Source organism: Quercus robur, chromosome 4 (assembly GCF_932294415.1).
Source record: "Quercus robur chromosome 4, dhQueRobu3.1, whole genome shotgun sequence".
Lineage (NCBI taxonomy): Eukaryota > Viridiplantae > Streptophyta > Magnoliopsida > Fagales > Fagaceae > Quercus > Quercus robur.
In genome coordinates this window covers 14,116,057-14,129,831 of record NC_065537.1, presented here as the reverse complement: position 1 = coordinate 14,129,831, position 13,775 = coordinate 14,116,057, and the positions used below count along the sequence as shown (strand labels likewise).

General features: G+C 31.8%; 1 protein-coding gene across 1 annotated transcript; it reads left to right on the top strand.

Moving 5' to 3' along the window:
- The first annotated feature begins 3,028 nt into the window (after positions 1 to 3,028).
- On the top strand, positions 3,029 to 6,689 carry LOC126720641 (transcription factor MYB63). Its single transcript, XM_050423368.1, has 3 exons — positions 3,029 to 3,393; positions 5,294 to 5,423; positions 5,653 to 6,689. Exons 1-3 carry the CDS (start codon positions 3,255 to 3,257, stop codon positions 6,503 to 6,505), a joined length of 1,122 nt encoding a protein of 373 aa, XP_050279325.1. The 5' UTR covers positions 3,029 to 3,254; the 3' UTR covers positions 6,506 to 6,689.
- Positions 6,690 to 13,775: the final 7,086 nt, after the last annotated feature.

Below are 13,775 nucleotides of genomic sequence, written 5' to 3'. Positions count from 1 at the left end.
GAGTAATGGAAGAATGTACTCATTTTTAATAATGTTTGCTCTGTATTTTCTTTTTCTTGTATTTTCTCTTTCTTTTTATAAAAAGGGTGAGAATTTGTTTTTTATTTTTGGAAAAATGCTAGAATTACAAACAATAAGACAATTTTACTACAACTAACTATGTGGCAAGTTATAAATGGTGAAAAAAAATGATCGGTTCATATGAGTCCACATTTCAACCACTCATAAATCACCATATGGCAAGTTGTTAAAAAAGTTGTATGATTATTTATGGTCCTAGCATTGATCTTATTTTTGGGTGAGAATTTTGTTCTTTTAATAATAAGTTTGTTTTGAACATAGTTCTCTTTTTATTTTTTTATTTTTTTATTTTTTTTTCCGAACATTTGAGCACCATTCAAGTTTTATTTTATGCCGCATTCCTATTTATAAATGGGAAGTACTGCTTCCATAATATTTTTACAACACTTTCATAATAAATCATAAGTGGTAAATTGCTATTGTCTTATTGGTTCAAATTTAAATTTACAACTTAAATTACTTTTTTGTCTATCCATAATAGCCAGTAACAACTTACTACTTAGAATTTGTTGTGAAAATATTATGAACATAACATTTCTCATTTATAAATAGAAGTTTTAGGTTTTAGCAAAAAATACTTGGTATTAAGTAGTAAGACATTATTTTTTTTCCATTTTAAACTTTGACTATTTTATAAGGAAAGTTAAACAAATACATGACAAGTTGTGATTGGTGGAATATAAAGTGGAACACAAAAAATGGTACAGAGGATTTGTATTCGAGCATAATACAAATCTTCTACTTCATTTTTTGTATTTCACTTTATGTTCTACTAATTACAAATTGTCATGTGTTTATTTATTTATTTTTTCCATTTAAACTTTGATTATTTTATAAGGAAAGTTAAACAAATACATGACAAGTTGTGATTGATGGAACATAAAGTGGAACACAAAAAATGGTATAGGGGATTTGTATTCAAGCAGAATACAAATCTTTTGTATCACTTTTTGTATTTCACTTTATTTGCCATCAATTACAAGTTGTCATGTATTTATTTTTTTCCATTTTAAACTTTTGACAATTTTAAAAGAAAATTTAAACAAATACATGACAAGTTGTGATTTGTGGAATATAAAGTGGAACACAAAAAATGATACAAAGGATTTGTATTTAAGCAGAATACAAATCTTCTGTATCACTTTTTTATACAACTCGATCGAACCCAGTCAGGACCGAATGGGTTTATACAACTCAGTTTGATTTGTAAAATTTGTAAAATTACATCTATGGGTTCACTTTATTAACTTTTTTAATGTTTAATGTGTTATAATATGGTAATTTAAAGAGGAGATAATGTAAAGAATTTTTTTTTTTTTTTTAAATGCACTTCTTTGTCTGTCTACCTACCTCCAAGTCTCACATCCCACAAAAGACTACTCTGTTATTGTGAAACCTGAATTTTGAATTATATTTGCAAAGTTAATTTAGGCATATACCTATTATTTTAATTTACATATTTATGTTGTGATTTCTCAAACTTATTTTTATATATATACATTTATTTTTAAAAAATTTTTATTTGACCATGCAATTCGACTGGTAATCCACTGGTTGAACCAATGACCCGACTCATAGACCAGGTCAATGTTCGGGTCGAGTTTAATAACTACACCAGAAATGCCGTTTTGATGGTAGTTGGCTAAGCCATTATTTCGGCTGCTTGTTTCTATAGTCCGATCACTAGACCTTCGACACCAGTGGCTCTAGTAGTTGAGCTATCTGTTTTGGTGATTCGCTTGAAAAATTTTGAATATCATACCAAACACCTGAAAATAATTTATTGGAAATTTTTTTATATTTCAATTTTTTCTTACATTTAAAAAAAATTTACTTTAGAACAAGCGGAAAGTTAATTACACTTAATAGAAAAGAAAATTCCAGCAGCACAACCCAAATCTAAATATGAGACAATATTTGTTTTTCATGTTATCCAATTACTATATGGTCAGACCTAGAGTCCTTCGTCCCATTCTGTGGGAGTTAAATTCGTGAATTGAATTCCCTTATAAACTTTTGAAAAACAGAAGATCGGGGAGGCTTTCAACTTTAAAGGATAGGGATCTTTTTTTCTTTTCTTTTTTTTATTTATAAATTTTAATTTTATAATTTTAATTTATTTTATTTTAAATATGTTGGAGAAATTCTAGTGTAAATGGGTCCTAATGCATTCTGTGGAAATTAAATTCGAGGGTCGAATTCCCTTCTTTGCAATAGCATGAATGTGTTCCAAGCTCTAACTCCTAATGCATTGTGAGTGCCTATAGATCATACTATAGTGGTTAAAAGCTCTTGATAACAGTTTTTTATTATTAGACCAAGATACTAATCGGTTTTTTATGTAGGCAGGAATTGAACTCTAAATTTCTTATTCAACCATCAGATACTTTACTAATTGAGCTAATTGAAACCCACAAAACTATGAATGGACTTGAAAGAATTAGATGATCATAAATCCTTTCATTTCTGGTTTAGGATATGTTCTGATATTCACCCTGACTTGGTAAGAAAATCCTATACTATTGACCCTACCAAAAGTGAAACCCACAAAATACTGACATTGGAAGAAGCACAAGTTTAAAAATGGCAAGGTCAGACTAAACTTTAAAAAACATCCAAAAGTCTTGGATGTACATGCACTAGATAATTTACCAACAAATGTTTAAAGATCAATTAAGAAAACTCCATGTGATGTCATTTTTCAAATTGGATGGCTCTGATTTAGTCTCATGTGGACTATTATAAGGCTGTGTACCATGCCAAAATTTTCTCACTAATTATAAATTCAAATTCCAAATTGGATAACTACAGGAGAGCTTAGCTTAGGGAAGTAAAGAAGACTATGTCATCATTAGAGCACAATATATATAATAAATGAATAATTAATTAATTTGTGGAATTATGGATTTCAATAATCTCCCTGGATCTACCCTATTTATTGCAACATCGGGTATGCTACTTCATGGCATGACCCGTGTGGCCTATTTGGAAAGTCCTCTCTCCATTTCTATATATATCTCTAGCTGTGACCCCTCACCACATATACAGACAAAGTTGATGCAGTTGAATGAATCTGATTCATTTGCTAGACTTGAACAAAAGTGGTTCTCTCTTTGAGTAAAGTGGTGAGAGAGTTCAGGCCAAGAGAGAGAGTGTGAGGGAGAGATTATATCATGGGAAGAGGAAGAGCACCATGTTGTGATAAGAGTCAAGTGAAGAGGGGTCCTTGGAGCCCTGCTGAGGACTTGAGGCTCATCACTTTCATTCAGAAGCATGGCCATGATAACTGGAGGGCCCTTCCTAAACTTGCAGGTAATTAAGCTCGCTCTCTCTCTCTCTCTCTCTCTCTCTCTCTCGTGCACAAACACATTTGTTTTGCTTAACTAGAGTATCTGACCCCTTCAAGTATCTGATTATATTTAAAACTCCCACTGGCTTTCTTTCTTACGCACATTATTTTTGTTAATGCGACTGTTCAGGACTTTTCTGATTATATTGAAACAATGGTATGCATGCATATCGATCAATTTTTCACTTCATTTTTCTATGATACTCGAAACCTTGCATTTTCCTCGGTTTTTTCTGGGTTGAGCTTGGTACCATTCAAATAATATCCCTTTCGCAACATACAAGTCCCAAATTGTTAGATTCTTTAGTCTTCTTATTGAAGGTTCAATAACAATGATTCTCTCAACACTTTCATGGCCGAATTCATAAGCCTTATTACATATCACCCTATGGTCAATGACTCAATAGTGCTGAATAAAACTGACAAAACGTATGCAAGTTATTTTTACGTTTTTCAATGTAACAATAGGCTCAAGTTTTTGACAGTCAGGAATCTGTATTGACAGTTGTTGGCTCATTAAAACCAATAGCATGAATGTGTCACAAGTGTACAAACTGAGTTGACCGTTGTCTTTCTTACAAGACAATTTTGAAACGTTTTTGCAACTTCTTTTGTCTTTTTTTCCCACCAATAAAAATTGACACAAACCAAACATGGATAGTATTTGAACAAACATGAAAATCACAAGAAATTATATAAACGAAAACGAAATATTAGTTGTTAGTATTAGATATATAGTATATACACAGAAGAAATCTGTATTTGTTAATTTTAAAGCTATTTATTAAGCGTGCGTTTAGATTGGACATTTTGCCCAATTCACGTGATCAGCGTTTTTTTAGTGGGTCCAATAAATACTGTCCACGTACTACCAAACTCAACAAAATACAGATTTAAAAATTATTTTGTTACAGTATTTTCAACAATAAATTTTCAATTTTCAACAAATAAACGGTATCTAAATACACCCTAAATATAACAAAGCACTTAATCACAGTTCCTCAAGTTTTGGAAATTGTATACACAAAATAGCTCATGAGTGAATTAGGTAAACCTGCATTTAGACCCAGTTTTTTCCTTTATGATCAGTGAAATCTTTATAGGTGTTAATTGTTTTTTCTAAATTTTAAATTTAAATTAAATTAAGCTTCCTTATTCTTACTTTAGTCCAATTGTGGGTCCCGTAAATCAAGTGTACATAATAATTTCTTGATTGGTTGGTCTTAAATAAAAGTTGAGGACATATAAAAAAAAAAAAAAAAAAGATTGCCACATACAGTAAGTAAAGGAAATCTCACCTAAAAAAGGTCAAGTTAGGAATTGATAGCAACTTCTACTCGACCAAACTTATTGAATCAAATTTCACAATCTAAGTTAATGTTACTTTTTGCTTGATAGCGAAGTACAAAAAGTAGAATTTAGGACGATAAATAGACAACAAAGAAAAAAGTGATTAGGTAAAAATTGTCAATTAATGCACGTCAAATTTGGAACACGTAAATATAATAATGAAATAGAAAAAACAATTGTATATGTGACGGCTAAAACACTAGGTATCTTTTGACGCCCCCACTATCAAATGTAAAGTCGTATATACATGATTATATATATAAAAAAAGTCATATTATACATAAAACCTTTGGAAATATTAGCCATTTTCGAGTAATGATTTTGAAAATGCACACTTGTGACGAAAAAAATAAGCTGTTAGTATCAAGGTGGTTGAAGAGTAGAAATTATATTTTTATGAAGTCATTATATAATATATGTCAATTGTGAACAATATTTTCTCTCTTTTATTATTTATTTTGTTACTAAAAATGTGAAGTGTATGTTCACATTAATTTCTTGTTTGATTTGTAGGATTGTTGCGATGCGGAAAAAGTTGCCGTTTGAGATGGATTAATTACCTCCGGCCAGATGTGAAGCGAGGGAACTTTACAAAAGAGGAAGAGGAGTCCATAGTGAAATTACACAAAGCTTGGGGGAACAAGTAAGATACTATGTACTTTTTTTTTTTTTTTTTTTGGCTGAATTTAAAATAGGTAGAGGGGGTGATCTTAGTTGACGTCTTCCACCTGAGTATGACCATAGTAACACTTTACTACTAGGCTCGGGTTTGCGGGATATCTTTTGCAATACTTGTAGATAGTTGTATATTCTTCTTTTATTTTGGGCTTACTATTCTTTATGATGCTTAATATGATCACATTAATGTGCAGGTGGTCCAAAATTGCATCTCATTTACCGGGAAGAACGGATAATGAGATTAAAAATGTGTGGAACACTCATTTGAAGAAGAAATTGACTATGAAAGATGGTAATGTTCATGGAGATGAGTTATCATCCATAACCTCCTCATCCTCATCTTCATCTAGTTCGTTTACATCGCGCAAGAAACAAAACATAGGTGGTGGAATTGAGCATCAATCTGAGCAAGTCCCTATGGACAAGAAACCTCATGAAGAATGCAACTTGACACATGATTTTGAGAAAATTCAAGGTTCACAAAAAGAAGACACCAATCAATTTAGCCTTGGCAAGGACCTTATAGACCAATCAAGTTCTTCTTATTCATCTTATGATTCAAACGTTTCAAATTCTAGTCCTGTTGATGCGTTAAGGCCCGAAGAGCAAATGGTTTCGCTGTTCGATTATGGAGAACCTTTTGATGTTAGCAACATATTACAGGAGGTGAACAAACCAGATGTGGATAGTGTGAATGAAATCCCATTTGAGGCTGATGTGGACTTTTGGAACATGTTAGATAATTTAGATTCTGTCATGTCTAATGAAGTCCAACATAGTGAGGTGAATGCTTGCCAAAGCTCCAACTTTGAGGAGGAAGGTAGCAAAAAAGTTGATGAGAACAAGAAGTGGTTGCGTTACTTAGAAAATGAACTTGGATTAGATGCAATGGAGGAGGAGAACAAGGATATTTCAACAAAGGATGCAGCTCAGCCACTAGTCCCAGAAAATGTTTTAGTTTCAGATATTTTCAAGCCAGAAACCAATCCAGATATGGGTTATTTTGAAACGTGGCCCTCTTTGCCTCACAATTCTTCTGCTTTTTGAATAGGCCAGTAAAGTTGTGGTTCTAAGAGTATGTCAAAATTGACAACTATAGTAGGATTCCTAACTTTGTGATTGTCCATTAGGTCCTGATATATTATGAATGTTATTAACACATTACACAGTTGTGTAGAATGAACAATAAGCATGTATTGTTTATGAGTAAAGACTTGTCATTAACCCGTTATTGCACACTTCGTACACAATCCTTTTGAATTCGTGTTTTGAAAAAATGATTTTACAATTCTAACTGAAAATTGTTCCTCGTCCGAAGTAGTGGCTGTCAAACGTCTGCTCAGTGGGTTGGTGATATACTCCACTAATTGCCATTTTGTGAGACATTTTTATATTCATGTTCCTACACCTTGAAGGAATGATGACAAGTATAATTTGGAAGTATATGCTCTAGTTTCCCACATGAACTTAAATTGCACATACTCTTAATGTCAAGTCAACCAACAACTTTGATTGACCTTGATTTGACACTATCTGCTCAACAACATATTTGAAATATGATAGAGAACCTCGACGAAGAAAAAACTGGTTTTGCTAGAGTTTTCCACTGAAAAATTGGCTTGTAATTAATTGGTATGCCCGCATACAACTTTAAGCACACACCTTAAAAAGTAAGGACAACTTAGATGTAGTTCCCTAAATTAAATGACTGATAAAACATAAATAACATTATTTTTTCCCAAGAACAATGAAATTTAATATAAAAAAACACAGCATCAAAGAAAGGGATTAGTGATTCTACCTTTAAGAATACCAACAGTATGAGAGTAGATTTAATTGATTTTTTTTTTTTTTTTTATTTTTTTATTTTTTTTTTTTTATGTGAAGTTTAAAGTGTCTCGTATAAAAGTATGGGGTTTATTATATCCCTTAGGGGATAAAGTTATGAATTTCTTTTTTTAAATATATATTTTCTATTAATTTTGGTTATAGAGACAGTTGACATAAAATTAGAATAGATTTATCGGTCAATTTTAAATACCTGACACAAAATTAAAATGGATTATCTTAACCTCTATGCACCATCTAGTACAAGTAGATGCCTAAACCAAAAAGAAAATAAAAAACAGAGGTTGAAAGTTGAAGTTCTACCTACCAAGTATTTATTTGAAGAAAATCTTAACAAACCAGAAGAAATGGTCTCAAATTTCGCTGCCAATTAATCATTTGAACAGAATCTCACCAAACTAAGTGAAGGTCTTATTTTGCTGCTTTGTTTGGAGCTAAGCTAGTGGCATCTTGTCAACGAAAGAAGGATAAAAATTTCTGGAAAACGATATCATCAAATAAAATGTGATTTGGTAACGTCAATGACTGGTGTGTAAAACTTGGCTTTAAGAGATGTTAGAACAAAAACAATGAATATATCCATTGACTGTTTAAGCACTACAATCACCATACCACAATGACTGGGTTTATGGTATTGCACACTCAAAGTCCAAAGTCCACACCTACTTTGATTTTCCATAAAGGCATGCATTATCAAATTGAAAACATACTGGATTTGTGTCAATTAATCATTTATCATATGTAGTAAAAGTAAAATACTATTTTAGTTTCTAAATTTTATAAAAAGTTTATTTTTTATTCTTAAATTTTAATAGGTTTATTTATTGCCTTTAGACAGTTGAAATGTTCGTCTTTTGTCTCTAAACTATTAAAAATGTTTTATTTCTATTCTTAAACTATAAAAAAGATATTTTTTTCATCTTTAAACTATTGAAAAAGTTCTATTTTTATTCTTATTTTTGTCTCTAAAGTCTAAACTATTTAAAAAGTTTAAGGATGAATTTTTATTATTATTAAAGTTGAAGGACAAAAAATAAAAATATTTTACCCAATGCAATATATCAAAATTCAAATATGCCATGGGATAAAGAGAAACGTGCACAATTGTTTTTTAGACATGATGAAATTCTTATTTTGTTCTTGAGTTATTGAATTTGTTTCATATTAACTCGTGGTTCGTTGAGTGATAATGTAACTAATTTTCCCTTAATTTATCCGCAAAATCCCAAATTTGTCATTGAGTTATCTTTATTATCCTAATATAAATAAATAAGTGATGCTATTCTAAACAAAAAGACGTATATGTTTTTCTTTTACCAGGAAAAAATTGAATTAGTATTTTTATGACAAGAAAACCGTAATTTTTTTTATAGACACTATGAAATTCTTATTTTGCTATGGAATTATTTAATTTGTTTCATACTAACTTGTCATTGGCTAGTGATAATATTCTTGATTTGCTCTTGATTTAGACATTGTTCTAACACAATTTTTCACAAGCTGTCATAAGCCCACCCAAAGGAGAAGCCTAAAACATACGGACCCTGTTAATAGGGTAAGGCCCAAGTCTTCAATTAAAAGCCAGCAAAGCGGTTATAATCATAAATTCTCAGCAGAAGCCCATAAAAGGACAACAACTACAAAATGATCCAAGAATCCACTTTAGGCAATGTACTAACATCTTTAGACAAGTTGAACAAAGCCCATATAAGACCCAAGAGGGAAAGCAAAGAGATCAAGAGAGTATGATGAATTCAGCTTAATTAGACCAGCACAATAGAAATTAGTTTGCTTTAAAATATTTATTACCATCTCATCCCTAAAAAATCCAAAGTACTGAAAGTCCAATGAGTCAATGACATGCACCGCTAACTTCGTCCAATACACTTTGAATTGAGTTCCAAGCCACACACTTTAGGAGTGGGAGTGGGAGCTGAAACTTGGGGAGATAAAGACCTAGGGGTGCTTATTTGAATAATTAATATAACACATAGAAATACTTTAACTCAAAATGTCTAAGCCCAATGGGTATGTGTTTGAATAATTAATATAACACATATAAATACTTTAATCCAAAATGTCTAAACCCAATGAATATGTGTTCAATTATGTTATATTAACTACTCATTTTTTTCTTCATTATTCAATGTGAATCTTCAATCATTATTCAATGTGAGACTTCAATCACATTCAACATATACTTGGGTGACTCTTTTCACAATCTGAATAAAATTTCCATTACTTAAAAAAAAAAAAAAAAAAAAAAAAAAAAAAAAAAAAAACTAGTACATAAAAGTGAGAAGTGTTGAAGTTAAGTCTTTTACTATTTTACATTTTCAAAGAATATGCCGGCAGTGAAGCAATGAGAAAACAAGAACAGATAGCGGCCTTGTTGATCAGAGCAATGAGAGAAGTTAAGGCCCCTCAAAAGTCATGCCTTGGCAGCTTTAATGTTGGTTGAATTTGGGACGACTTCATTGATGACATGACACCTTCAAGACGACAATGTTCCCCTCCCTTACAAAGCCTCATTTTTGTTTTTTTGTTTTTTGTTTTTTGTTTTTTTTTGTTTTTTTTTTTTTGTTTTTTTTTTTTTTTTTTTACTTTGGGTCAAAATGTAAAATTAAGCGAGAATGACCAAAAATAATTTAGAAATTCTAGAATCAATTGATATAGTTTGCTGCTTTGACTGTGACGGAATTGTGTGGTTGTTTGTACTAGTTTTGTGACCTGTACAAAAAAGTCTAGCCATGGTGATATGTACTGTATGTCTTTAAAACATTGCTTTAAATACAATAAAATGGGGGAAAAAAAAGGTTACATGCGGCAAACCATGTCTAGTCTTTTGAAGATTCATAGCCAATATGAATTTTTAGGATTAGGCCTTATTATGATATTTCTGGTTAAGGAAGATAAATTCTTTTCGATAATCGTGTCTTTATTTGCCAAGGGTGTTGCAACTTGGTGGCATATTTGACTCTCCTTCATTAGGAAAATCAAGGTTCAAATCTCGCTTCTCCCATATTTGTGACTATTAAATTATTTATAAAAAGAAAAAGAAAAAAAAAAAGAAAAAGAAAAAGAAGAAGTTTCTTTATTTGTGTACACTCCATCACTTTGGGTTTGTTTGGTTGGGGAAATAGAAAAGAAGGATTATAGAAAAAGGTGAGAGGATGGAAAAATTAGAGGATAGTAAAAATTAATTTTTCCTTTATGTGTGTTTGATTGGAGGGATGAAAAACTTATTTGTTTGTTAGGGTGAAAGGTGAGAGGATAGAATAAGTATTTTATATAAATTTACTTTTATGTCCTTATTTCATTATATATAAGAAGTAATTTATTTGTAATAAAATATTATTTATTTATTAGTTAATAAAATAACATTTTATAAAAATTAAAACATTAAGGCGAAAAACCCATTTTAGTCCCTACATTTTCACGCGATTCCTACTTTGGTCCCTAACTTTTTTTTCCACCGATTTTAGTCCCTATCCTGGAAAACACGTCTCATTTTAGTCCCTGACGTTACATCAGAGACGGAAATTGCACAGCTGGCAAACGGAAAAAATTAAAAAAATTAAAATAATGCCCACTATGTCCACGTGGCTTTCCACGTCAGCCTCTAAATTAAAAAAAATTAATTTATTAATTCTAACTAAATAAAAAAAATTAAAAACTGAAATAAAAACCAAACCCAGCAAGAACAACAAATTTAAAACCCAGCAAGAACAAGATCAACAAAACACAAACCCAACAAGTTTAAAACCCAAAAAATTAAATTTAAACCCCCACACCACCAAAACATCAAACACAAAAATCAAATCCAGATTTTCGGCCCCCAAACTCAAAACTCAAAACCCAAATTTTCTTATTCTTTCTAAGAAACCAAAAACAAACCTTAGATCCAAACCTTAGAGTTGAAACCAAACCACCTCCAACCTCATATTCAAAACTATCAAACCCAAATGAGATCAACCTCACTTGACAACAAAAACATCTCCTCTCTTACCCGATGCTGCTTTCTTCTTGCTCATGTTTGCCTGGGATGTGGGTTTGCATGGAGGTGCTTTCATGGTGGAGATCGTGGGTCTTGGGTTTTGGGTCTTTGGTCATGGAAATCGTTTTGTAGATCGGTGGGTTTGGGTTTCTTGCTCATTCTTTGTATGAAACTCATCGAAGTAGAAGAATCGTAGCGTTGTTGTTGTTGTTGTTGTTCCTCGTCTTTGTCTTCGTGAAGTTCTCTCTGGCTCTGCGTTCTTCGCCGCCTCTTGCGCCATATCGCTTCAAGACCACGAGGAAGAACCAGTCTTCACTGGTGGTGACGAGGAAGAACCAGTCCTCCCACTTTGCCTGTACCGGCGTCGAGGTAGACCGAGAACTAGTGCGGTGATATTCCGATCTTTCGGCTCAAAATCAATTGGAAGCCCTTGAATTGCAACGACGGGTAAATGAACACGCTTCTGATCTTCCGATGTCAGTGTTGGTGTGATGTAGCCGTGGGTATGGTGGATTCCGGAGTGTTTTGTGGTGTGGGGGTTTGAAATATGGGTTTGAATTTAATTTTTTGGGTTTTAAATTTGCTGGGTTTGTGTTTTGTTGATCTTGTTCTTGCTGCGTTTTAAATTTGTTGTTCTTGCTGGGTTTGGTTTTTATTTCTGTTTTTAATTTTTTTATTTAGTTAAAATTAATAAATTAATTTTTTTTTTTTAATTTAGAGGCTGACGTGGAAAGCCACATGGACACAGTGGGTATTATTTTAATATTTTTAATTTTTTCCGTTTGCCAGCTGTGCAATTTCTGTCTCTGATGTAACGTCAGGGACTAAAACGAGACGCGTTTTCCAAGATAGGGACGAAAATCGGTGGAAAAAAAAGTTAGGGACCAAAGTGGGAATCGCATGAAAATGTAGAGACTAAAATGAGTTTTTCGCCAAACATTAAACATATATATTTCTCTTTGTTATTATATTTATCACATTTTTTTATATTATAAAATAATGGTGAAAAAAAGAGCACTAAGAAAGAGAGAGAAAGAGATGAAAAAACCAACAAAGAAAGAAAATGACTAAAAGAAGGAAAAAACAAGAAAGAGAGATGCATGTTCAACGACTTCAATATTACAACTGCAAGCAAAAAAAAGAAAAAAAGAAAAAAAAAAAAAAGAACTAGAATGGTTAAGCAAATTCACCTAAATTTTCTCTCTAAATTAGAGAGAAAATATTTGGTCACACCAATTTTTTCTCCTAAAATCACTCCAATTAAATACTCCAAAAAAATCATTTTCTCTCCACATTTTCTCCCCCTTTTCCATACCCCTAAAATCCATCCATCTAAACAAACTCTTAGGTTTAGTTGAAAATAACTCAATTGGCACTTCCTCTTCACATCATACTTGGATGGAAGCTAAGGTTGTGGGTTAATGCCCCACTTTGTATATTGAATTATCCATGCCTTCCATGGTCTTATACCCCCGTGTTTAAATTTTTTATTCCTTCTTAGCATTGGAAGCACGGAATTTTAATCAATCGCTCGGTCTTAATGTACAAGCTAGTGAATACATTAAGAGAAAAGTTAATGAATGCGCTAAAGACATTTATTAGTGAATCATTTTTTAAAAATTTTGACAATTTTTTTAATTTCTCAAAAAAATTATATAATAAAATTTTAAAAATAATTTATTAACAGTTATCTTAAAAATACAGCAACTCATAAATAAATAAATAGCAATACAAAAGTACAAATTACAAATCATAAAGAGTGGCTGTACGACCAACGCTTTAGCTAAGCCAATCAAACAAATATATATATTTATTATTATATATATATATATATATATTTTTTTTTTTTTTTCAAAACCCCTAAATTTTATTCATTAAATTTTACTTCACTCTACACATGTTAGCTTTGTTTGGTTCATCAATGGCGAACGTTCCGGTCGTCCAATTTGAGGAGCAAATCGTAGAAACGGTGGACCGGAACCCGGTGGTGGTGATAATCGGAGAGACCGGTTCAGGAAAGAGCACCCAGCTCTCTCAGATTCTGCACCGCAGAGGCTAAACCAAGTCTGGAATCATCGGCGTCACTCAGCCTCGTCGAGTCACTGCAGTTTCAGTCGCCAGGTAGAGTTTCGAAGAATTCTTTCTTCAATTGTTAGAATTTGGGTTTTAAAGTTTTACAGTGTTGTTCATTAAAGTTGCCAATGTAAAATCGTTTATGCTCTGTTTGGTTTCTTGGAATGTTGAGGAAATGAAAAGAGATTAGAATTATGAATGTTGCTTTTTCCAATATAATTATTATAAAAAATAAAAAATAAAAAGCCAACAACCTTGAAACTCATAATATAATTATCATGGGTTCAAATCCTCCCCCAAGTCCCAACTATCAAATCTTAAAAGAAATGTTTGTTAAATAATTAATTAATTGGATTTTGGTAGTTACAATGCAAAATGAGGAATTTGAACCTAGATAGC